General features: G+C 35.9%; 1 protein-coding gene across 4 annotated transcripts in view; it reads left to right on the top strand.

Annotated features, from left to right (window-relative positions):
• Window positions 1-21,301, top strand: part of CCDC15 (coiled-coil domain containing 15) — a 65,146-nt gene that overhangs the window by 8,917 nt on the left and 34,928 nt on the right. For 2 of the 4 annotated variants that reach the window (XM_033097169.1, XM_033097172.1), the window contains 7 exons: window positions 6,860-6,973; window positions 11,356-11,478; window positions 11,724-12,233; window positions 12,448-12,606; window positions 13,167-13,289; window positions 14,946-15,065; window positions 20,713-20,805. In XM_033097169.1, coding sequence (XP_032953060.1) covers window positions 6,860-6,973; window positions 11,356-11,478; window positions 11,724-12,233; window positions 12,448-12,606; window positions 13,167-13,289; window positions 14,946-15,065; window positions 20,713-20,805 — 1,242 coding nt within the window. The remainder of the gene's footprint in view (window positions 1-6,859; window positions 6,974-11,355; window positions 11,479-11,723; window positions 12,234-12,447; window positions 12,607-13,166; window positions 13,290-14,945; window positions 15,066-20,712; window positions 20,806-21,301) is intronic. The other 2 variants (XM_033097170.1, XM_033097171.1) reach the window with 2 other exon arrangements.

The raw sequence follows: 21,301 nt of genomic DNA on the forward strand, positions 1-21,301 counted from the left end.
TTTAATGATTCATTTTGTATACCTGATATTTACAAATTAACCATCATGAGTAGATTCATCTGCTCGAATCACTTGATGCCATCCAGTCAACTATCCCTATAGTGTGCCTGAGCTTTTGTCCAATTGATACCATTCTTCAGCTCTGCTTTGGGAATCATTCTTCATCTTATCACTTCAGAATGTATTCCTAGGGATAGCAAGAGGAGAGAAAAATGTGGGCGATGATGATTATGTGAAAATAAAAGTTGTATAACTGCCAACATGCTTGGTCATGAGTATGAAGCAAATCTGATGGTGCAATAGCATAATAATATAAATAGGGAAAGCTTTACAAGCACATGTTATATTGAAAAACTTAAAAATTTTTTTTCTTTGTACCAGACTATGACTTAATCTTGTTATTGTTTGCTTTATAGTCATTATTTTTATAATCATATTTGTTTTCTTAATAACAATAATGAACAATTTGTTGAACAAATGTTTAATGAAGCAGGCACTGCATAAAGTACAAGGGATAGGACATTGACTGAAATGGGTGCAGCCCTTACCTTCATGGCGTTTGTAGTATAAATCCCATGGTATTGAGGATTTTACTTCATCTGCATAATACATAAATAGAACGCATCTATGCACAGACATTTGAATATACTGTGTTTGTTAAAGATTGTAGGGCTACTAATGAAATGTGAAATGTGGCCCCATGGGTTTATAATTTACCAGGACAGATACAAAGCAAATAGAACTGCAATCTAGCAGAGATTAATCTAGAGATATTTGCTGTATTTGGTGATAAAGTTGTGCTGTGGGAGTTCAAAAAATTTTAAATTCCGAGGAAATAGTTGGGAAAGAATTCCTGGGAGAGATGGAATTGAGTTGTATATTTTGAATTGGTAAGCTGAATTGAATTGGTAGATTCAAGAGAATTTTGAGATAGGAGGAACATTTAAAAGTCTAGAATATGGAATGAGCTATGTAAGTTTGGGAATTAGTGATGGGACCTTTCCAACTCTTAAGTTTATAGAGGAGAATAACAGAAAATGAAGTTAGATAGGTACATAGGAGGAAATCAGGTTATGAAAAGCCTTAAATGTTACAAAAATTTAAAAAGTTTTTATCCCCTGTTTTTTTCTTAAAAGAAGTGGAACTATTGAAGAATGTTCAGTGACTTAAACTACAATACTTTAAGCCCGTAAACTTTTGCCCATACAATACCATGACAATAGATGGCTTTGTGATCTTACCATTTGTGTTGCAGTTTTTATCCACTAGATGTCACTAAGAACTAGACAATGAGACCGTTCAAGCCCTCATTCCTTTGGTTTATCTAGAACTGGTTGAGTACATGGTGAACATAGTTCACTTTCTGAATGTTAGTGGACTTTTCAATTTTCTTCTGTCTTGAAGTGATAGAAACATAGAATCTTGGGTTTGGACGGGTTTTAAAAGTTCACCAGACATATTGAAATATTTAAGATGAAATATTTAAGGATGAAATGATCTGGGCTATACTTCCAAATAATTTAAGGATGAGGTGAAGTAGGGGGTTATGGATAAAGCAAGATTGGCTAGGAGTTGATATAGTCAATCTGGTCTATATGTATGTGGGTGTTCATTATTGTATTCTGTCTACTTCTATACATGTTCCAAGTTTCCAGTGTCTTTGAATTTATTTATATTTTAAGTTAAATGTTAGAAAAGACATTATCTAGCCTACCCTTTCTCTAAGGAATTCTTTTTATAACGTTTCTGCTAGAACACTGCCACTGTTAAGCAGCTCACTGGCTTTTTAGACTATTTATTTCATTTTTAGAAGACTTGAAATTATAACAAGTATTTATTCAATATATTGAGTGAAAATCTCCCTCCCTATTACTTTTACCCATTGGGCCTCATTTTGTACTTACAAACAATAGAGAATAAAATACCATGGTGATCTCTAAAACACTTCAAGTATTTGATTATAGCTATCATTTTCCTCTTTTTGGGTTTCTACATTTCTAATGCCTACTTGTTCTAAGATCAGATAAGATTGAGCACCTAAAGTTAGGTACCAGAATCAAAGGACTGGAAGAAATTTCAAGTGTTCTCATAAAATAGAACTAGCCCAGCCCCCTGCTTTTTGTTAGTACGGATATTTATCTCTAAGGATTGAGCTCCTGTGGTATCCTTTGATATCTTCATTTTGGTGGAGAATTGAAGAACAACTGAGCATTGTTTCATTCTCACCATATAATAACTTTTTATTTATCTAGGGACTACAAAGGTCACCACTATTTCTTTCTACTGTGGTATATCCCAGCTTTTTATTTGTTTCTCACTGAATCTTGTATTATCTTGTTTTTTATTTTTATTCTCTCTTTATATGAATGAAAGTTTTCCAGGTTTTTAAAACTGGGAAATAACAATTAATTTTGGTAGTTAAGTGATGTGAAATAACCTGCTAAGTTTTTTATAATCTCTCATGGAAAAAAACCAGGGTTTCAGTTAGGCTCTTTTGGCTGCAAGCATTCAGGCTAACCCAAGCAAGGAGAAGGTGTATTTTAAGAATATATATGGGGTAATAAAGGCAGAGTCACAAACTCATACATAGTTGTATCCTAATTTCCTTAAGGAGTCAGCAGATGGAGAGTTTTTCTGGATCTGAGGTAGCTCCAGTGATCCCAGCAGCATGGGATCTTTGATCTTCACACTAGTATTTGATCATTAACTTGACTGATTCACTTGTTCTCATAGGGTGACCAACTTTCCCCGTTTGCCTGAGATTGAGGGGTTTCCCAGGACATGAGACTTTCAGTGCTAAACCTGGGACAGTTCCTGGCAAACTGGAAGAGTTGGTTGCCTTGCTTCTCTCTTCTAAACTGATTTTTCTACTACCAACTGGTATTTTCATCATCACAGCTCTTAAACTTTGGGATACTTGAAGCTTCTTTAGCCTCTTTTCTGCAGCTTAGGACCTTTTAAGTCCAGTTCCTATCTCTGGCTTTTTTCTGACCACTTCCTAGTTCATTGTGTAAGATAAGGAATCTATATTGGCCCAGCCTGCCTTTTTGCATGAGATCTAGGTTACTGGCCTCCCTATAGCTTGGCATGCTGACTTAATGATAAAAGAAAGTTAATTCAATTGATGTATTGCATTGGGGTTCATGGACTATAATTAGGGGCTCATGTGAGTTGAGTTTTAATTGTACACTATTTTTGTGGCCATTGAAAAGTCATACACATTTAAAAATCAGTATGCCGTTATTTGCAAATAAACTACATTGTACTTGAATAGAATTTGACTTTGGGCAGATTTTTATGGCATTAACATACATTTAAAATTGGTATTAGGCTTTCATGGCAATGGAGTAAGTAAAAGTCTATAAATGTTAGATCTCATCTATACTCTTTTCCCATGACCTGCATATGTACTACATCGTTTCATTTATACAGTTACATATAAGTTCTTTCTTTCTAATCCCTAATTGTCTAAAAAAAATTACACGGATAAATTAAAAAGAACTGAAGAAAATATGAGCCATGAATGGGAACAGTGCCATAGTAGATATCTGTATATTTGTCACATTTTATCCTATATATTTGAAGTTTCATATTTTGTTTTAATATGTGATCATTGTTTGCTTTCAATTTTAAGATTTGTCTCCAAATTTGTTTATATAGTAAATTTTAATTTTGTCAGTCAGAAATCCTTTTGCTTATTGATAGTTACATTTGCTAGGTTTTCTACTTAATTATGAGTAACTCATTTCTATCAGGGAGTTTTTAAGTCTTGGTTAGAGATTCAGTGCCAGTCTTTGTTAATAGCAGCGGCCACAAAAGAATGAAAACTATGCCTAAGCTTTCAATATACAAAAGACTTTGGTCAAATTTTAGTTTTGAGTAGTCACACACATATAACATATGTACATACGCATATGTATGTTTAAACTTACTTGTGTAAATATATGTATATATACACTCATACAAATATATATGTATGCACTCACAGATATATGTAGTGATCACCATTATCTTGCAATAAGAGAAATGTGTACTTACATATCTATTCATTTTACATAATTTGATTTGTAACACCCCCCTATTTTCTATGCTTTTGTTTAATGCTTATTAACATTAACTTTGGTCCTTGTATTATTAGTTTCCTGTGGCTGCTGTAAGAAGTTACCTAAAACTTGGTGGCTTCAAATGACAGAAATTGATTCTCACAGTTCTGAAGGCCGGAAGTCCACAATCAGTTTCACTGAGCCAAAATCAAGATGTCAGCAGGGCTGTGCTCTTTCCACAGATTCTAGGGGGAAATTTCTTCCTTGACTCGTCAAACTTTTGATGTTTGCTGGTATTCCTTTGCTGTGGACACCCCAATGAACCTCTGCCTCTGTCTTCACATCACCTTCACCTCTTCTGTATGTCAGATATTCCTCTACCTCGTAGATATCTGTCATGGCATTTAGGGCCTATCTGGATAATCCGGGATTATCCTCATCTCATCTCATGATCCTTAACTTAAATCACATCTACAAAGTCCCCTTTCCTGATAAAGTAATATTTAAAAGTTTCAGGGATTGGGACTGGATATCTTTGGGTGCCGTTATTCGGCCCACTAGAGTCCTCATGGCAGGTCATTAAAAGGGCCTTTGGGTGAGGTTTGGTGAAGGGTTTGGTAATGACAGAGAAAAAGAATGGATATAATGTATAGTCCAATTGCTGGACCAGGTGAAATGTCCTGCTTATAGGACTAATCGGTCTGTGACTCTAATAATAGAGGTTTGGGCTTGATGGGAAATGATGATTATGTTCCCTAATTTAAATCTGTTACATTGTGCAGGGCAGTAATATGTGTCATACTTGGCAATGAGTAGGAGGCACGTTCATGGCTTGGTATTTTTTCATAACCTCAACTGCACATATCTCTTTTTGCATTGTGAGTAACTAACTCTGTCTTGACCCCTATAGCCACTCTGTGCTAATCAAATTTAGAAATCTTCCTCTGAGTAGAATAAAGAGTAATATTTCAAGCTGGTTTCTCTGGCTAGAGTTATACACCTTCTAGAAGCAACGGCAAAACAGAGTTGACATGCTGTAAGGAAACTGGGCTGGTAGTGAGAGTGTTTATAGCCCTAGCTCACTATTAGTAAAAATCATAAAGTATTTATTATTTATATCAGCAAATCATAGTCATGATTTCCCTTCAAGGGAGAATTGATATCGTTAAACTTTCACTGGATGGGTTAGAACTGGTCTTGGCTTTGCCGTAATTTCACTGAGTAGTGTAGGAATATGCTTTTCTTCCACACGATGTAGTGTTCGGCCTAAAAAAATGGTACTTTGTTCATTTCTGTATTTTTCATAAAGGAACATTCTGTACAGATTTGTGACATATAAAGACAGCTGTGTTTCTCTGAAAAAGAAATCAAAATAGAGATCAGGACTGAACACAAAGTCAACCTTTTAATACTCGTTATCAGCTGTTAGAGTGCTTGAAACACTGGTTCTGTTTAAATGCTTGTGTTTGTGTCTAGGTTAACTGAGGGAGGCTTCCTTGAAGAAGGGAGATTTGAGCAAAGACTTTCAATAGCTATAGTCTTTAAATGTAGGGGTGAAAAAGGGGTTCATGTAAACAGGAAAAAGGGTTTTAGGAGGATCAGGCATAGTCTTCTAGCAAGTGTGATAAAAAGTAACCTGGCAGACGAGAACCAGTTGGAGAAATAATCCCGTATTGAGACGATGGATAGAAGGCAAGCAATGTGTCTGCTCAATAAGTTCTACGTGTATGAATGAAAACTGTTAGGTCTGGTATTTTTGTGTTCATACTTAATATAAAGCATACATTATCAAAAACAATGTGAGTAATAGCACTTAACATTAAGTTATGAAATGCAGTCTCTTAGAATAGTAAAAATAACGTTGTGAAAACATTATCAGCAGATCACAGTCAGTCTCCTTTGCAAATAATCCTCTTGTCGTAGGTCTGGCATTTTTTAATAATAGAGGCCTATTTTCCTGTTGGAAGACTTTAGTGAATTTGGTATTAAGACTAGCCTGCTCACTTATGTGTGGAATCTAAGGAACAGAATAAACGAACAAACAAAACTCAGAGATATAGGGGAAAAAACAACATCTGGTGGTTGCTAGATGGGAGGGGTTGGGGGTGGGGGAGAAGGTAAAGGGATTATAAAGTTTAGTGGTCACAATATAGCCATGGGGCTATGAAATACAGTTTGGGGATTATAATCAATAGTGTTGTAAAGATTATGCAGCATGCCATATGGGCACTGGGCTTATCAGGGCGATCACTTCATAGACTGTGTAGATGCCTGACCAATGCGCTGTACACCTGAAGCTGAAGTCAAATAATATTGAATGTCAACTATAATTAAATATATACAGAGGGTACCAAAAAATGTATACACATTTTAAGAAAGGAAAAACTGTATTAAAATTGTAATACTCAATATATACCGATAACAAAAGATGAATACAAGTCACGTTTGACTTCTGCAATTACAAGAGGTGCTCAAAGTGGTTACCATCAGCATAAATTTAATACAGCTTTTTCCTTTTAAAAAATGTGTATACATTTTTTTGGCACCCTCTGTGTTTGTGTGTGTGTGTGTGTGTGTGTGTGTGTGTGTGTATGGTCATGATGTGGAATACAACATAGGGAATATGGTCTATGGATTTGTAACAACTATATTCGATGTTAGGGGGGTAGGAGATTGGGGTGAGTTATCACTTTGTGAGGGGTGTAAATGTCTAACTATTACATTGTTTTATACACCTAAAAATAAAAAAAAAATTAAAAAAACCCCATAAAACTTTAGCCTGTTTTTTTTGCTTTTTCCTCCCCTTTTCTTGGCAGCTTAGTCAAACCATGAAACAAGCTCGTCATCGGCTGGCATCCTTTAAAATTGTGAGTAAAAAAAATACATCAGTGTTTCCAGATCGTACAAGGAAAAGCTTTCCCACCCAAGAGGTAAATTAATTTCAAATACATTATTTTTTAATATAGAGATAAAAAATACAGGTAAAGATTTATTTATATCTCAGCATTATTTAGAACTGTAAAATAATTGGAAATACCTTAAATATTCAATAGTAGGGAATGGTTAAAAAATTATAATATATCCATATATAGCCATTCTAAAAAATGTGCTTTCAAAGAATATCTGAAGACAAGGGTAAGTGTCTGTGATATAAAGTTCAGTGGAAAAAATAGTGTACAAAATTATATACACTATAATCTCAATTAAAAAAATTAATTCAACAAATATTTATGGAACATCTATAATTGCCAGGCATTGGTCTAGGACCAGGACTTACAGTGGTGAAAATATACACAAAGATCCCTCAAGGAGCATCTGTCCTAGTGGGGAAGCATATAATAAATAAGCAAACAGATACAGAATATAATTTCAAATGATAAGTGCTATGAAAAAAATAAAGCAAAATAAAGAGATGGGGAGAGAATGCTATGTGCATAGATAAAAGCCTGGAAAGAATACTATTTCTGGGTAGTGTTATTACAAGTGATTTTTATAATATTGCCTCCTGTTGGCTTTCTTTACTTTAAAAATTTTCCATAATGTATGTATTTTGCTTTATAATTAGGAAAAACTCAATACCATTATATTTTTTAAAAGAAACAAATTCTTTTTATTAATATTTAAAAATTAAAAATTCTTAAAATTGAAAAATGGGAATCCAAATGTGGAATTAGACTTAAAAGGATACTTAAGACTATACTTGTAAAATAACGTTATTTTGGTGCCTACTTATTTCAGTGTTCAGAGATTTGGATGCTAAACTCATGTACTTTTCCTGTATTTACTTAATTTTGGGATTAATTTCAAGTTTTGATAGGCATCTAGAAAAATGAACCATTAATCTTTTTTACTGTTTTTTTGCCATCATCAACAGTGTGTCTTATTTAGTTCTTTCTCAGTTTCACTTCCTAATTAATATTCTTTGACATTTTCCTAGATTATACATATATTTTTGTATTTTTTCCTAAAGTATCTCAACACAGCAATCAAAAATGGGAATCCAAATGTGGAATTAGACTTAAAAGGATACTTAAGACTATACTTGTAAAATAACATTGTTTAAAATATTTGTCTCGTATGTTTGTAAATACTAAACTATAATGTCTCTCTCCAGTGATAACTAAGAAATTTATAGTTAAATATAAAAATACAAGTGGGCATGGGTGTGTGTTTATATATGGCATTCCATCTTAGATGCATTCAGTATGATTACCTTTTTCTAGCATTGTCTTGTTGTGACTCAAGGTAGAGTTTCTTTTGTACTTAAATTCTCCTCAAGGGCTTGGTATCTTGATAATTTTTATGCCTATCTTGGATTTGGCCTTACTATAATTTGGGCTATTAGACTGATTCCAGGGTACTGTTAGAATGAGGCGATTGGACACATTCTAAAAAACCAGAAGCAAAAGGGTTATTAGATCCTAGAGATTGATATTTCATATTTGTGTGGAACATTTCAGACCTTTCAATCGTTTTTCCAGAAAAAGTACTGTTCATAGGTCTAACTAAAACAATTATCTAGTAGAAGGGAGGAGGATTAAGTGTAAGATAACATCCTTGTATAAACCAGTTTTATATGTCAAAGGTGCCATTTAAGTGCAATACATTATTATACTATGGTGTGATGATGAGTTCAGACTGTCTGCTTGCTTCCAAAGAATGCATGTGTATTTTTCAGTTATAACATCGGAAACTAATCTCCATAAAATTGAGAAGGATCTAAGAAATTAGTGAACTTTTTCTTATCACTTAGATCAGATCAAGTGTGTAGTCTTTCCCTCAAATCTGAGCGGTTTTCTACCTCCTTGGTTGAATGAAGTGGGAATCTTCCAATAAGGAAGGAGAACAATCTATAACCCAGTTGAACTCTGATTTCATTTCCTTGTTGCACTTATTTTTACTGACATCAGAAGCTGTCTGGTTATTGTTTTTCCAGATCTGGAGATACAACCGTGTTCCCCCAAAAATAAAATCTAGCCAGACAGTCAGCTCTAATGTGTCTTTTGGAGCAAAAATTAATATAAGACCTGGTCTTATTTTACTATAAGACTGGGACTAACATAATAATATAATATAACATAACATAATATAATATAATATGGGTCTTATTTTAGTATAACATAAGACCGCGTCTTATATAAGATAATACAAGACTGGGTCTTATTATTAATGTTTGCTCCAAAAGGTGCATTAGAGCTGATTGTCTGGCTAGGTCTTATTTTCGGGGAAATAGGGAAATAGAAGATATATTTGCTTGCCTGTTGTCAGGTCTTCAAGACAAAAATCATAAGCCTTTTAAAGTTGTTACTAGCTAGAATAGAGGCAAATTGTCATTTATGAAGTTAATATATCTCCTACCAGCCTATTTCACTCCATATGTTTGATGTGTGAGTGACTTGTTCGTACATTTGAAATAGAACTATTTGTTTTCCTTTTTTCTGTATTAGACTACCATAGCCTGCTAAGACCACTCCAGATCGTTCACAAAAACTCAACTTAGTGTCATGAGCATATTACTTTCTCTAGACCATTTATATTTGTATTGATTTTTTTTCCCCAGAAAGCACTTTATAGGAAACTAGCATTCATCAGGATAAATATAGAAATAAGAGGAGAATTACCCATTAAGTTCTATCAAGGTCTTTTAAATACTGTATATTACCAGAAATTTGTGGAAAATCAGGTAGGGAAATGTAAAGAGTAGAAGGGGCATAATAATGGCTTGTTACAACTGTCCACAGCTAATAAACGATGGGTTTAACAGTTAAGATGATAACATCTAGTATTTTTTTAACAGTTTTATTGAGATAGGATTCACACAATTTACCCATCAGTGGTTTTTAGTGTATTCTAGGGTTGTACAACTGTCGCCATGATCTAATTTAGAACATTTTCTTCCACTGTAAAAGAAACCCTGTATCCATTGGCTGTCACTCCCAATTCCCTCTCTGTCTCTACCCACAGTCCTAAGCAACTACTGATCTACTTTCTGTCTCTGTAGATTTGCTTATTCTAGGTATTTCATGTAAATGGAATCATAATATGTGGTCTTTTGTGATTGGCTTATTTTTCAAGGTTTATCCATGTTGTAGCATGTGTCAGTGCTTTATTTTTATTGCTGGGTGATATTCCATTGTATGGCTATATCACATTTGGTATATCCATTCATCAGTTGATGGACATTTAGGTTTCCACTTACTGGCTTTTATGAATAATTGTGCTCTGAGCAGTTGTGTACATGTTCTTGTGTAGACATTCATTTCTCTAGTAGTGGAATTTCTGGGTCATATGATAAGTTCATATTTAATATTTTATGGAACTGCCAAGCTGTTTTCCATCAGCAATATATGAGGATTTCAATGTCTTCACATCCTCTGCAATAGTACTTGTTATTGTTCATCTTTTTGATTATAGCCATCCTAGTGGGTGTGAAGTGGTATTTTGGTTTGTAGTTTCCTAATGACTCATGATCTTGAGTATCTTTTTCCATGTGCTTATTGTCCATTTCTATGTTTCTTGTGGAGAAACTGTCTATTCAAATGCGGTGCCCATTTTTAAATTGGGTAGTCTTTTTCTTATCAAGTTGTAAGAGTTCTTTATGAATTCTCCCTCGTCAGGTATATGATCTGCAAATATTTCCTCCCATTCAGTCAGTTGTGATTTCACTTTCTTAATGCTATCATTTGTAGCAGAAAATTTTTAATTTTGGTGCAATCCAGTTTTTCTATTTTTTTCTTTTGTTGCTTGTGCTTTTGGTGTAGTATCTAATAAACCACTGCTTAATCTGAGGTCATGAAGATTTCCTCCTATATATTCTTCTAATTTATAGTTTTAGCTATTACATTTGGGTCTATGATCCATTTAGGTCTATGGGTTAATTTTTATAAATGGTGTGAGGAAGTGTTCTAACTTAATTCTTTTGCTTGTGGATATTCACTTGTACCAATACCATTTGTTGAAAAAACTATTATTTCTCCATTTAATTGTCCTGACACCCTTGCTGAAAATCAGTTGACTGTTAATGTAAGGGTTTATTGCTATCTTTACAATATTGTCTTCTGAGATACATGAACATGGGATGTCTTTCTATTTATTTAGATCTTCTTTAATTTTTTTCAAGAATGTTTTATAGTTTCAGTGTACAGCCTTATACTTCTTTTGTAATGTTCTGTTTTTTATAATATTTGACTATGCTGACCTACTAAAATTATATTAGTAGTGTGCTGAAGCCTAGGATTTTATTGCAATCACATTATTTCTACCGGTAATGATACATTTGTCTTTTTTTTTCATTTGTTTGTATGTTCTTTAGGAACCTGACTCTGAGGAATCTTCATCTATTATGCCAGACAAGAAAGGGAGAGAAAATTTGTTTTGGTGGGACCAGCAGGATCTCCTTTCTGAAGAGAAGGACATACCTTTCAGCAGAGCTCGGGTAAAGCAGAGTGAAAGGGAATAGTATAATAGAAATTAAACTAATTACAATTTAGACGAGGGATGCCATTTGTACTGGTTTGGATTGTAGATTTGGGTAAGTTGAGCAGAGTATAATTTCACATTTTATTCTAATAATTTATTTGACTACCATTTTCTTTTAAGATTGTTTTAGGAATCTCGTGGAAAACCTAGAGTGTTGCTGCTACCTGGCATTCTATATTTGATTTTTATGTTCACTTTTAGAAAGTACAATTCAAAAGTCCATTATTTGCTGTGATGGAAGAGGAAGAGCTGAAGCAGTTACCTCATCAGGGCCTTCAGGATATTCTGCCAGAAACCCAAGATTATCTTCCAGAAGCCCAAGGCGATCTGCTGGAAACCCAGGGTGATTTGACAGGAGTCCAAAGTATTGAGCTGGAAGCCCAGAGTACTGAGCCAGACACCCAGGCTCCTGAGCTGGAAGGCCAAGCTGTTGAGCCCAAAGCTCAGGCCACTGAGCCTGAAGTCCTGGTTGTTAAGACAGAAACTCATGGTATTATACTGGAAGCTATGAGTACTGAACTAGAAGATGGGAGTATTATGTTGGACGTCCAGGATTTTCTACCCCCAAATCAGGCTTTTCTACCCAAAGACCAGAATGTTCTACCCAAATGTCAGGACCAAGATTTTCTACCTAAAGACCAGGATTTTCTACCCAGGGAACAGAATATTCTACTCAAATGTCAAGACCAGGATTCTCTACCCAGATATCAGGTAAAAGAGAGTGGAAAGGAGATACAACAAGAAGAAATAAGCTACTTAAGGTTTGGAGTGGGATTTGTAAGGACTGATTTGGTGATTCATAGTTGGAAAAAATAGTTTCCTGATTGATTTCTAAAAACTCCAGGCTTCTCATTAAGTGTTAAAGTCTATCAGCAGCATCTTGCCCGTCTGGACAATTTACTCTTTTGTTTTTAATCTTCATTAGGAAAACTATATCTGGCAGCTAGCATCTGCTTTGACATCTGAAAGATGGAAAAAGGAGTGGCCCACAAGTGTCCACCAGTATCTTTTACCCAGGTTCCCAGGCCAGCCCTCCACCAGAGATCATTTAGACCAAAAGGAAGAAGAAAGGGATCAACAGGAAGTAAATTACTTAGGGTTTTGGGTGGGCTCGTGGAATAGAGTGTTTTGTTTTATTCCATAAAATGTCTAGTTATACTCTGACCTCAGTTAACTCTAGAATTCTCGCTATAGCCTGAAGTGTTATTAGTTGTATTTCTTAACTGAACAATTGATATTTTGTGTTTATTCTTTTTTAGAAAGGAAATTTGAAGCAGTCAACATCAATTTTGATAGGTAGGAGAGGGAGAGAGGTATTTCCTCTGGATGACCATCAGGATCTTCTTCACTGGCATCAGGATCAGGTCTCCATCCAGGGCAAGGTAGAACAGAAAAAAGAGAGACAACAGCAGGAACTGACTTGTTTAGGGTTGAGTTTGGAAAGCTTGCAAAACTTGTTCTCAGCTAGGCTTCAGAACCGACAAAAAATATGGTTTTCTGTTTTATTCCATAATATTTCAAATTATCCTGAGTTTTAAAAACTACTAGAAAGTTCTTAATAAAGCCTAAAATGTTATTGCTATCACATTACTCCTACTGGACAATTTACAGGTTTTTTTTTTGTTTGTTTGTTTTGTCTTTTAGAAAGTATGCTTCAAGGAGCCATATTCTGATTTGATACATGAGAAAGGGAGAGATGACTTTTCTCTGGTGGGTTATCAGTATCTGCCTCCTAACCTCCAGAACCAAGCCTCCTCTGGAGACCAGGTAGTGCAGAATACAGTGGGAGGACTGGCACTTTCCAAAAGAGTAACAGAGATGAAATTGCTTAAGATTTGGGCTGGAGCTTGTCAAGCTAGCTTGTATATAGGATACATAGAATTAAGGCTTCTAGAGTTAGGCAGAGAATATAATCTCTTCCGTTATTTCAAAATGTGCCCATTCTAAAGAGTCTAGGTGAGAAAGCATACAAGTAGGAGTACTTGTGGAAATGACATAAGCTTGTCTCCTGGCTATACCTTGGGAAAATTCTGGCAACATTATAAAAAATATTATCTTGTAGCCTTCTTTCAAATGTGTTGCTGAATAAAGAGTTGTCCTGTGCAAAAAAAAAAAAAAAAGAAAAGAAAAAAGAAAAAGAAAAAAAGCCAGGATAATCTGAGATTTGCTTTGAAATACTCCAGGAAAAAAAGTGGGAGAAGAAATAGATGAAAAAAACAGCATTGCTAATTGTTGAAGCTGGGTGATGGGTATCTTGGGATTCATTATACTATTTTTTCCCCCTACTTTGATGTGTGTTTGGAAATTTTATATTACACGCACGCACACACACACACACACACCCACACACCCCTGTGTTATATTATCCTCCCCTAGTATCGTTCTTCTGGGGTTGTCACTAAAGTCCACATTATTGTCACTAACCCATCATTTCTACTTAGACAATTAGTTTTGTCTTTTATGTAACCCTCATCTTTTGAGAGAGGGGCATTTGAAAGAGGAATTGCTTCTGGAATGCCATTGGCATGTTTCAGCCAGTATTGAAGACCTAGCCTCTCCCAGAGAATAAATAGAGTGTACTATCATGAGGAGTAAGTAGCAGAGAGTAAGTTGCTTAGGTTTTGGCTTAAGATTGACAGGGCGACATAGTAACTGCTCCAGGGGCTTAGTGTTAAGGTCAGTAGCAACAGGCAAGGATATAATATCATCTTGTTCTGTGACATATCACCATTCTGACGTATTGACAGTACTTCGGGCCAATTCACTGAAGCTTTTTCTATAGCCCTGGCATGATGCTCCTGCTTGGACAGTTGATGTTCCAATGTTTATGTTGTCTGTTAGCACAGGAACTCTGGGCAGGCCTCACATAACATGCCAGATGAGAGATACAGAAAGGAGTTATTTCGGGAGTGCCATGAATAGCCAGGATCTAGGCTCTGCCAGAGAGCAGGCAGAGTGGAGGTAGTAAAGACTGAGCAGCAGAAAGTGAATTAGTTAGAGTTTGATGGGGGCCAGAGCTATGCTACCAGCAACAGTGACGATGAGGACGGTAGTGGTGTCTCTTATTAATACTGTCAATAATATTAATATTATTATGAATAACAGCTTACATTCTTAAGCACTTACCATAGCCAAAATTGTTCTAGAACTTTGTATCCATTGTCTTGTTTAATTCTCACAATAACCCTGGGAGATAGAATCTATTATCCTTGTTTTATAGATGAAAAAACTTATAATTGCTTTGTGGATACTGTTAAAATCCACAGTCATGGCGAGCAGTATAATGTCTACTTTTATGCCATAATATATCTGACTCTCCTGACCTGTTTAGATGACCTGAGGGCTCTCACTGCAGCCTGCAGTATTTTCATGACCATTATCTCACTGCTCATCCAATTTGGTGGGTGCTTTTGTATCTTTTAGACCTTATACTCCAGGCAGCAGCCGTCTGTTGGGACAACTGAAAAATGGCGAGATTTGCTTCTGGATGGCAACCAGCATCCTCTACCCGAGCACCGGAGAGAGGCTTCCAGCAGAAGACAGGTAGTGCAGACCCTAGAGTTTAAACAGGATTGCAGGCACTTACTGAGCTGGGGAGTGGTAAGGCGGAGCAAAAAGCAGATTCTTGTTTTATTTCATGGTGTGTAAAACGTGTCCTGACCTAAGGTTATTCTTGGGCTCTCACTGAAACCTACGGTATTGTCAGGAGCACTTGTTGTCTATTGGAAAAACTATCTTTTATATGTATGTTCTTTAGAAAAGGTTTATTTCTGGTGGCCATTGTCTTTTATGGTGTGAGAGGAGAAGAAACGCGTGGTTTCTGAGGGGAAGGGCTCAGGAGGATGGTCCACCCAATGGCCCGGACCTGACCTCCATCAGTAGCTGGTAGAGCATAAGGCACATCACCAAAAAATAAACTCTTCAGAGCTCGGGCTGGAACTTGTTAGGGTTACGTATATTGCCTAAGTTTTGGTGTGTTGAGTCAAGATCAGTAGGTTTTCAAGAAAATGTGAAAATACCCTGGCCTACTAAGATTTTTCCATTCCTTAGCTGAAGTCTAGTTTATTGCCATTAGAATTTTACCACTGTCTGGATAATTTCCATCTTGTGGTTTTATGTTATTTTTAAAAACAGACTTCGGGCAGCCAGCAGTGTTATGATATATGAACGAGATTAAGAGAAATTTCCTCTTGGCTCTTTTAAGACAGCAGAAAGAAAAGGAGGCATACAGGCAGAAAGTAGGATTTGGGCTGAGTTTTTCAGAACTAAACTGCGGCTCTATCGTGATTTTTAGTTTGGGTCTGTAACATTGGCCTAAGGGTATGCTGTCATGTTTTATTCTTCGCGATCATTTATATATTCTGAACTGTGCCATGGTCTTTCCTGCCTCAGGTCTTTTGCATGTGTTTTTTCTCTCTCTGGACATTCTTCCCTTTTTTCTTCACAACGCTCGTCCTTTCTCATCCTTCAGGTTTCATCTACAGTGTCAACTCCTTAGAAAAGACTGCCCTGAGCACCTTATCAAAAACAGCCCCCCGCTCTGCTGTTTCTCTTTATCCCTGCATCCTGCTTCCTTCTCAGTCCACAGAACACTTTGTAATTGTGTACTTATTTACCTGTTTTCCACTGGTCTGTCAGCTTCATGAGGAAAGGCACACCTGCTTTGTTTACCAGTCAGTGTATGGGCAGCTGTTAGCATAGTGCTGGTACCCTGGTAGTCTCTTGCGAAATACGTTCTGAATGAATTAGTCAATCAATCAAACACTTAATTGAGTACCTGTTAGGTGTTAGCAATTATTTAGGTACTAACCATCAAAGATACAGCTGTGAACAGGACACAGCACTCAAATTTCTAAAGAAGAGAGACTGACACATAAGCAGATGGTTATGAAGCAACATAACTCGTGCTATTGGATACATAGGGCATTAACTGAGCACAAGAAAAAGTCCCTAACCCTGGCTGTTCAGCAGAGGGTGCAGCTTTGTGGACACAACCTCTTCTTGTCCTTCTGCCATGCCAGCCCTGAAAATCCTCAGCCCTGGATCAGCCCTTTCCCCAAATAATCAAGCTTTATGGGAGAAAACACTTTATTCGTGTAGATTTGACCCACGTTTGTACTAGTGCTCACAGTCCCAGCTGGGTCCCCAGTGGTGCTGAGCATTTTTTTACCTGCCCCTTGTGGCCCACACTGATAATTCAAACCTTAAACACCCTGTAAAGTTCTTGCCCTTCCCCCATCCTCTCCGTCTTTCATAAAGAAAATAGAAGCCATCACGCAATAACTGCTTTAGCCATTTACTTTGTTGCCATTCTTCCTATTCCTACTACCTTAGAGGAGGAGTTGTCTCTCTCTGGACACATTTTCTGGATTTTCTTGCTACCTTTTCTGCTGGATCTAACTTTGAATATTATATTGTAAGACTGGTTCTCGTTAAAATCCTCTGAGGAAGGTTGCATCTTTTTTGTTTGTTTTTTTCTTCTAGCAGGCAGTCAACCTGGTCAAGTTCAGACTATCAGTTGTTTCTCACCTCCTGTGAACAGTGGCTCGCGTGTTAGTTTGGTTCCCCAAGGCTTGTTGTGCCCCGTTAGGTCCATGCCGTGTTCGTACAGCTCAGGGGTGAGTCTGGGACATGTGCCAGTGCATACACAGAATTAAGGGAACCACTTCTCTAGCTCGCTTCTCTTCAGAATACCCAGCCCCCACACTCTCCAGATCCCATGGGCTGTGTTTCTTGGAATTTTTAGCTCCAGTCAGTGAGAGAGATAGGCCCGTAGTGGACTTACTCCTTCGCTGGTGCTGGCAGTCCACTTTGTCTTACTTTTTGGAAAGCAGAAAATAATTTCATTTTTATTGTAGTAAAAGTAAACACAAACGGAAAGAAAAAAAAACCCACAAAAATTCCAGCGAGAACCACCAATTAGCCTTTCATTATGTATCATTTTCTGATTTTATCTAAAACAAATAAATAAATAACTTTAAAAATAATAGCCTTATTGAGATATGCAGTCATTTCTTGTTACTTACGGTACTTAATATTCTATAAAATTGCCTCAAACACTGAATTAGCAAATACTGAAGTACATGGCTCCTAGGGGAGGTACAGGGTTAGGTGCCTACGAGCCTCTGATTACAACGTTTTGGTCAGCTGACCTATACATAACCTTGTTTTATGTGTATTTCTATTTAAAGACACCTTATTTAATATATATTGTTGATTCATTAACTTTGAGCTCAGCCAATAACACTGTGGCACGTACCTGAATGAAGCTTATTAAATACAAGTATTTTCTCCATAAGACACATCACAGCCTTCTTATGCTTAGGAATACTAGATAGTACTATGGCACTGTGGCTGGGGGCCATTTTAAACAGCAAAATCACCAACAAAATGCAAAAAATGTGAAAAACTTGGCATTAAATATACCTTCATACTTGTTTATAGTATGAAGGCTGAAAACAAAATCGTGTTCAACCTCAGCTGGTAATGTGCACAATTGGCGACTCAAGTTTTTCACAGTACTCTGCTTATCTACATATGACCACAAAAGCACCAGATGTAGTGATTTTGGGATTACAAATAAATTTTAGCAAATAGGTGAATTCACAAATAAGGAATATGTAAATGATGAGGACTGGATGTAATTTACATGCCATACAATTAACCCTTTTAAAATGTACAGTTCAGTGTTTTTAGTATATTCAAAGGGTTGTACAAACATTATTCCGATCAATTTCGGAACATTTTCATCACCCCAAAAAGTCCTGTACCCATTAGCATCCCCCTGTCCCCTTACCCGCATCCCAGCCTCAGGCAACTACTAATCTACTTTCTGTCACTGTAGATTTGCCTTTTCTGGGCATTTCATGTAAGTGGGATTATGCACCACGTCTGGCTTTTGTGACCGGCTTATTGCACTGAGCGTTATGTTTTCAAAGCTCATTGACCTTGTGGCATGTAGCAGAACTTCATTCCTATCCATTGGATAATATTCCATTCTGTGCATTTAGCACATTTTATTTATCCATTTATTAGTTGATGGATATTTGGATTTTTTGCACTTCTTGGCTGTTAAGAATAATGCTGCTGTGACTATTCGTGTACAAGTTTTTTGTTGATACATGTTCTCATTTCTCTTGGCTATATACATAGGAGGAGGATTGCTGGGCCATATGCTCTCTATGCTTAACCTTTTGAGGGACTGCCAGACTGGTTTCCAGAGTGCCTGCACTATTGTTCATGCCCACTAGTGGTGTATGAGGGTTCCAGTTTGTCTACATCCTCACCAACACTTGTTATTACCCGTCTTTTTAATTATAGCTATCTTAGTGGGTGTGAAGTAATATTTCACTGTGGTTTTGATTTACCTTTTCCTGATGGTTAATGAAGAGCATCTTTCATGTGCTTATTGGCCATTTGTATATCTTCTTTGGAAAACTGTCCAATAGATCCTCTGCCCAATTTGTAATTGGGTTGTCTTTTGATTATTGAGTTATGTGAGTTCTTAATATATTCAACGTACAGGTTCCTTATTAGTTATATAATTTGCAAGTGTTTTTTTTCCCAGTCTGTGGGTTGTCTTTTCACTTTCTTTATGGTTTCCTTTGCAGCACAAAAGTTTTTAATTTTGATGAAGACCAATTTATCTTCTTTTTCTTTTGTGGCTTGTGTTTTTGGTATCATATCTAAGAAACCTTCTCCTAATCTAAGGTCATGAAGATTTGCTCTTATGTGTTTCTATAAGAATTTTATGTTTTTTACATTTAGGTATGTGTTCTACTTTGAGTTAATATTTGTATAAGAGTCAGTTTTTCCTGTTATTTAGGTAGGGATCCAACTTCATTCTTTTTCATGTGGATATCCAGTTATCTTACCACCATTTGTCGAAAAGACTATTCTTACCCATAGAATTTCTTGGCACTCTTATGAAAATTCATTTGATTATAAATATAAGGGTTTATTTCTGAACTGTCAATTCTATTTTGTTGATCTATACGTCTATCCTTATGCTGGTACCACACTGACTTGATTACTCTAGCTTTGTAGTAAGTTTTGAAATTGGGAGGAGTGAATCCTCCAGCTTGTTCTTCTGTTTCAAGATCATCTCAGCTATTCTGGGTCCCTTGCGTTTTCATATGAATTTAAGAATCACCCTGTCAACTTCTACAAAGAAGTCAACTGAAATTTTAATAGAGATTGCATTCAACCTGTTGATCAGTTTGGGGAGTGCTGCCATCTTAACAATATTAAGTCTTCTGATCCGTGAACATGAGATGTCTTTCCATCCATTTAGATCGTCTTTAATTTCTTTCAACGTTTTGTAAGTTTCTGAGTTTAAAATTTATACTTTGTTATTAATTTATTCCTTAGTGTTTTTGATAGTATTATAAATGGGTTTTCCCCTGAATTTCACTTTCAGACTGTTTATTGCAAGTCTATAGAAATATAATTGAGTTTTGTGTACTGATCTTATATCCTGCAACTTCCCTGAAAGATAAATGCCTTTTATGCTAAAAAGATAAAAGTAATTTTAAGCTTTCATTAATAAATGGTACAGATCATAATTTGATGTCCAAATTATGGACATACCAAGTTATGTCCTAAGGTTTTCCTAGTAATGTGGGAGGAGTTAGCTCCAGTTTCCTCCCTGCCGTGTCAGTTGATTATTATAGTATTTCCAGGTTCTTATTCTCAGGACTCTCACCCATCAAGAGAGTTGTGTAAACTGAAAATGCTTATAAATTTGAGATATTAAGGGAACTGGCTTTATATCTTGGATTGAATCCCAAGCACACTCATGATAGAATGATTTCAAGTAAGCACTTTAGAAGAACTTTCATTCTGAACATTTTGATTTGTTATCAGTTCATCCATCTTTTGATCTGAATTTTTTTCTTTGGTTTATTGTTTTTTTCCCCTTTTTCGGTTAATTGCTTCTGAAACTGCTTCCTTTCATTCTTTTTACATATATATATATACACATATATATATATACATATATATATACACACACATATATATATGTATATACATATACATATATATATGTGTGTATATATATATGTAATTTTTTTATCCAGTTGAGCTCAAAGTTGCAGGAGGAGAGAATCAATAGATGAAAATATCAAAAGCATGCCCAGGGCTAGCTTTTGGCAATTTTGTCACTTTGTGTGACTGGACTTTCTAACAGGTTTGTGATGAATATCAATCAGGATTGAACACTGAATTCCTAACTCCACTGGCACTTCAATCTGGAGTAGATCAAGAAGAAGACAAGAAAGAGGTATGGAATGATAATCACTTTTGGACATCAGTGTTTCTACCATAACAGTATATGTGAAATTGGAAACAATTTCTGTGTCCTAACACCTTAATAGCTAATACTACAAATTCCATAGATAAAGGCAAATTACTTGAATCATTATAATATGTCGAACTTCTCTTCTAAGTTCCTAGGATTTAGGGTACTTTGATGTAAAGTCAGAGATATGATCCTAGTGAATTTCTCTAGTTAGTGATATTTGCCACAATAACTTCTTTGAAGGAAGAGTTTTAATTTATGGCTTCCTTTTTTTTCTTTTCAATCTAAAGTTAGTTTAAACAAACAGTTTTTAACACCGGGTGTGCACCAGAATCAGATGTGGAGCTTTTTTCAAAATACAAATGCCTGGATATACTGAAACCAGATATACCGAATTGGTAACTGAAAAGGTAGTTTGGGGCATTTGTGTTTTTCAAAAAATACCACTGATGATTGTACTGTATTGTCAATATTGAGA

The sequence above is a fragment of the Rhinolophus ferrumequinum genome, chromosome 25, assembly GCF_004115265.2.
Source record: "Rhinolophus ferrumequinum isolate MPI-CBG mRhiFer1 chromosome 25, mRhiFer1_v1.p, whole genome shotgun sequence".
Taxonomy (NCBI): domain Eukaryota; kingdom Metazoa; phylum Chordata; class Mammalia; order Chiroptera; family Rhinolophidae; genus Rhinolophus; species Rhinolophus ferrumequinum.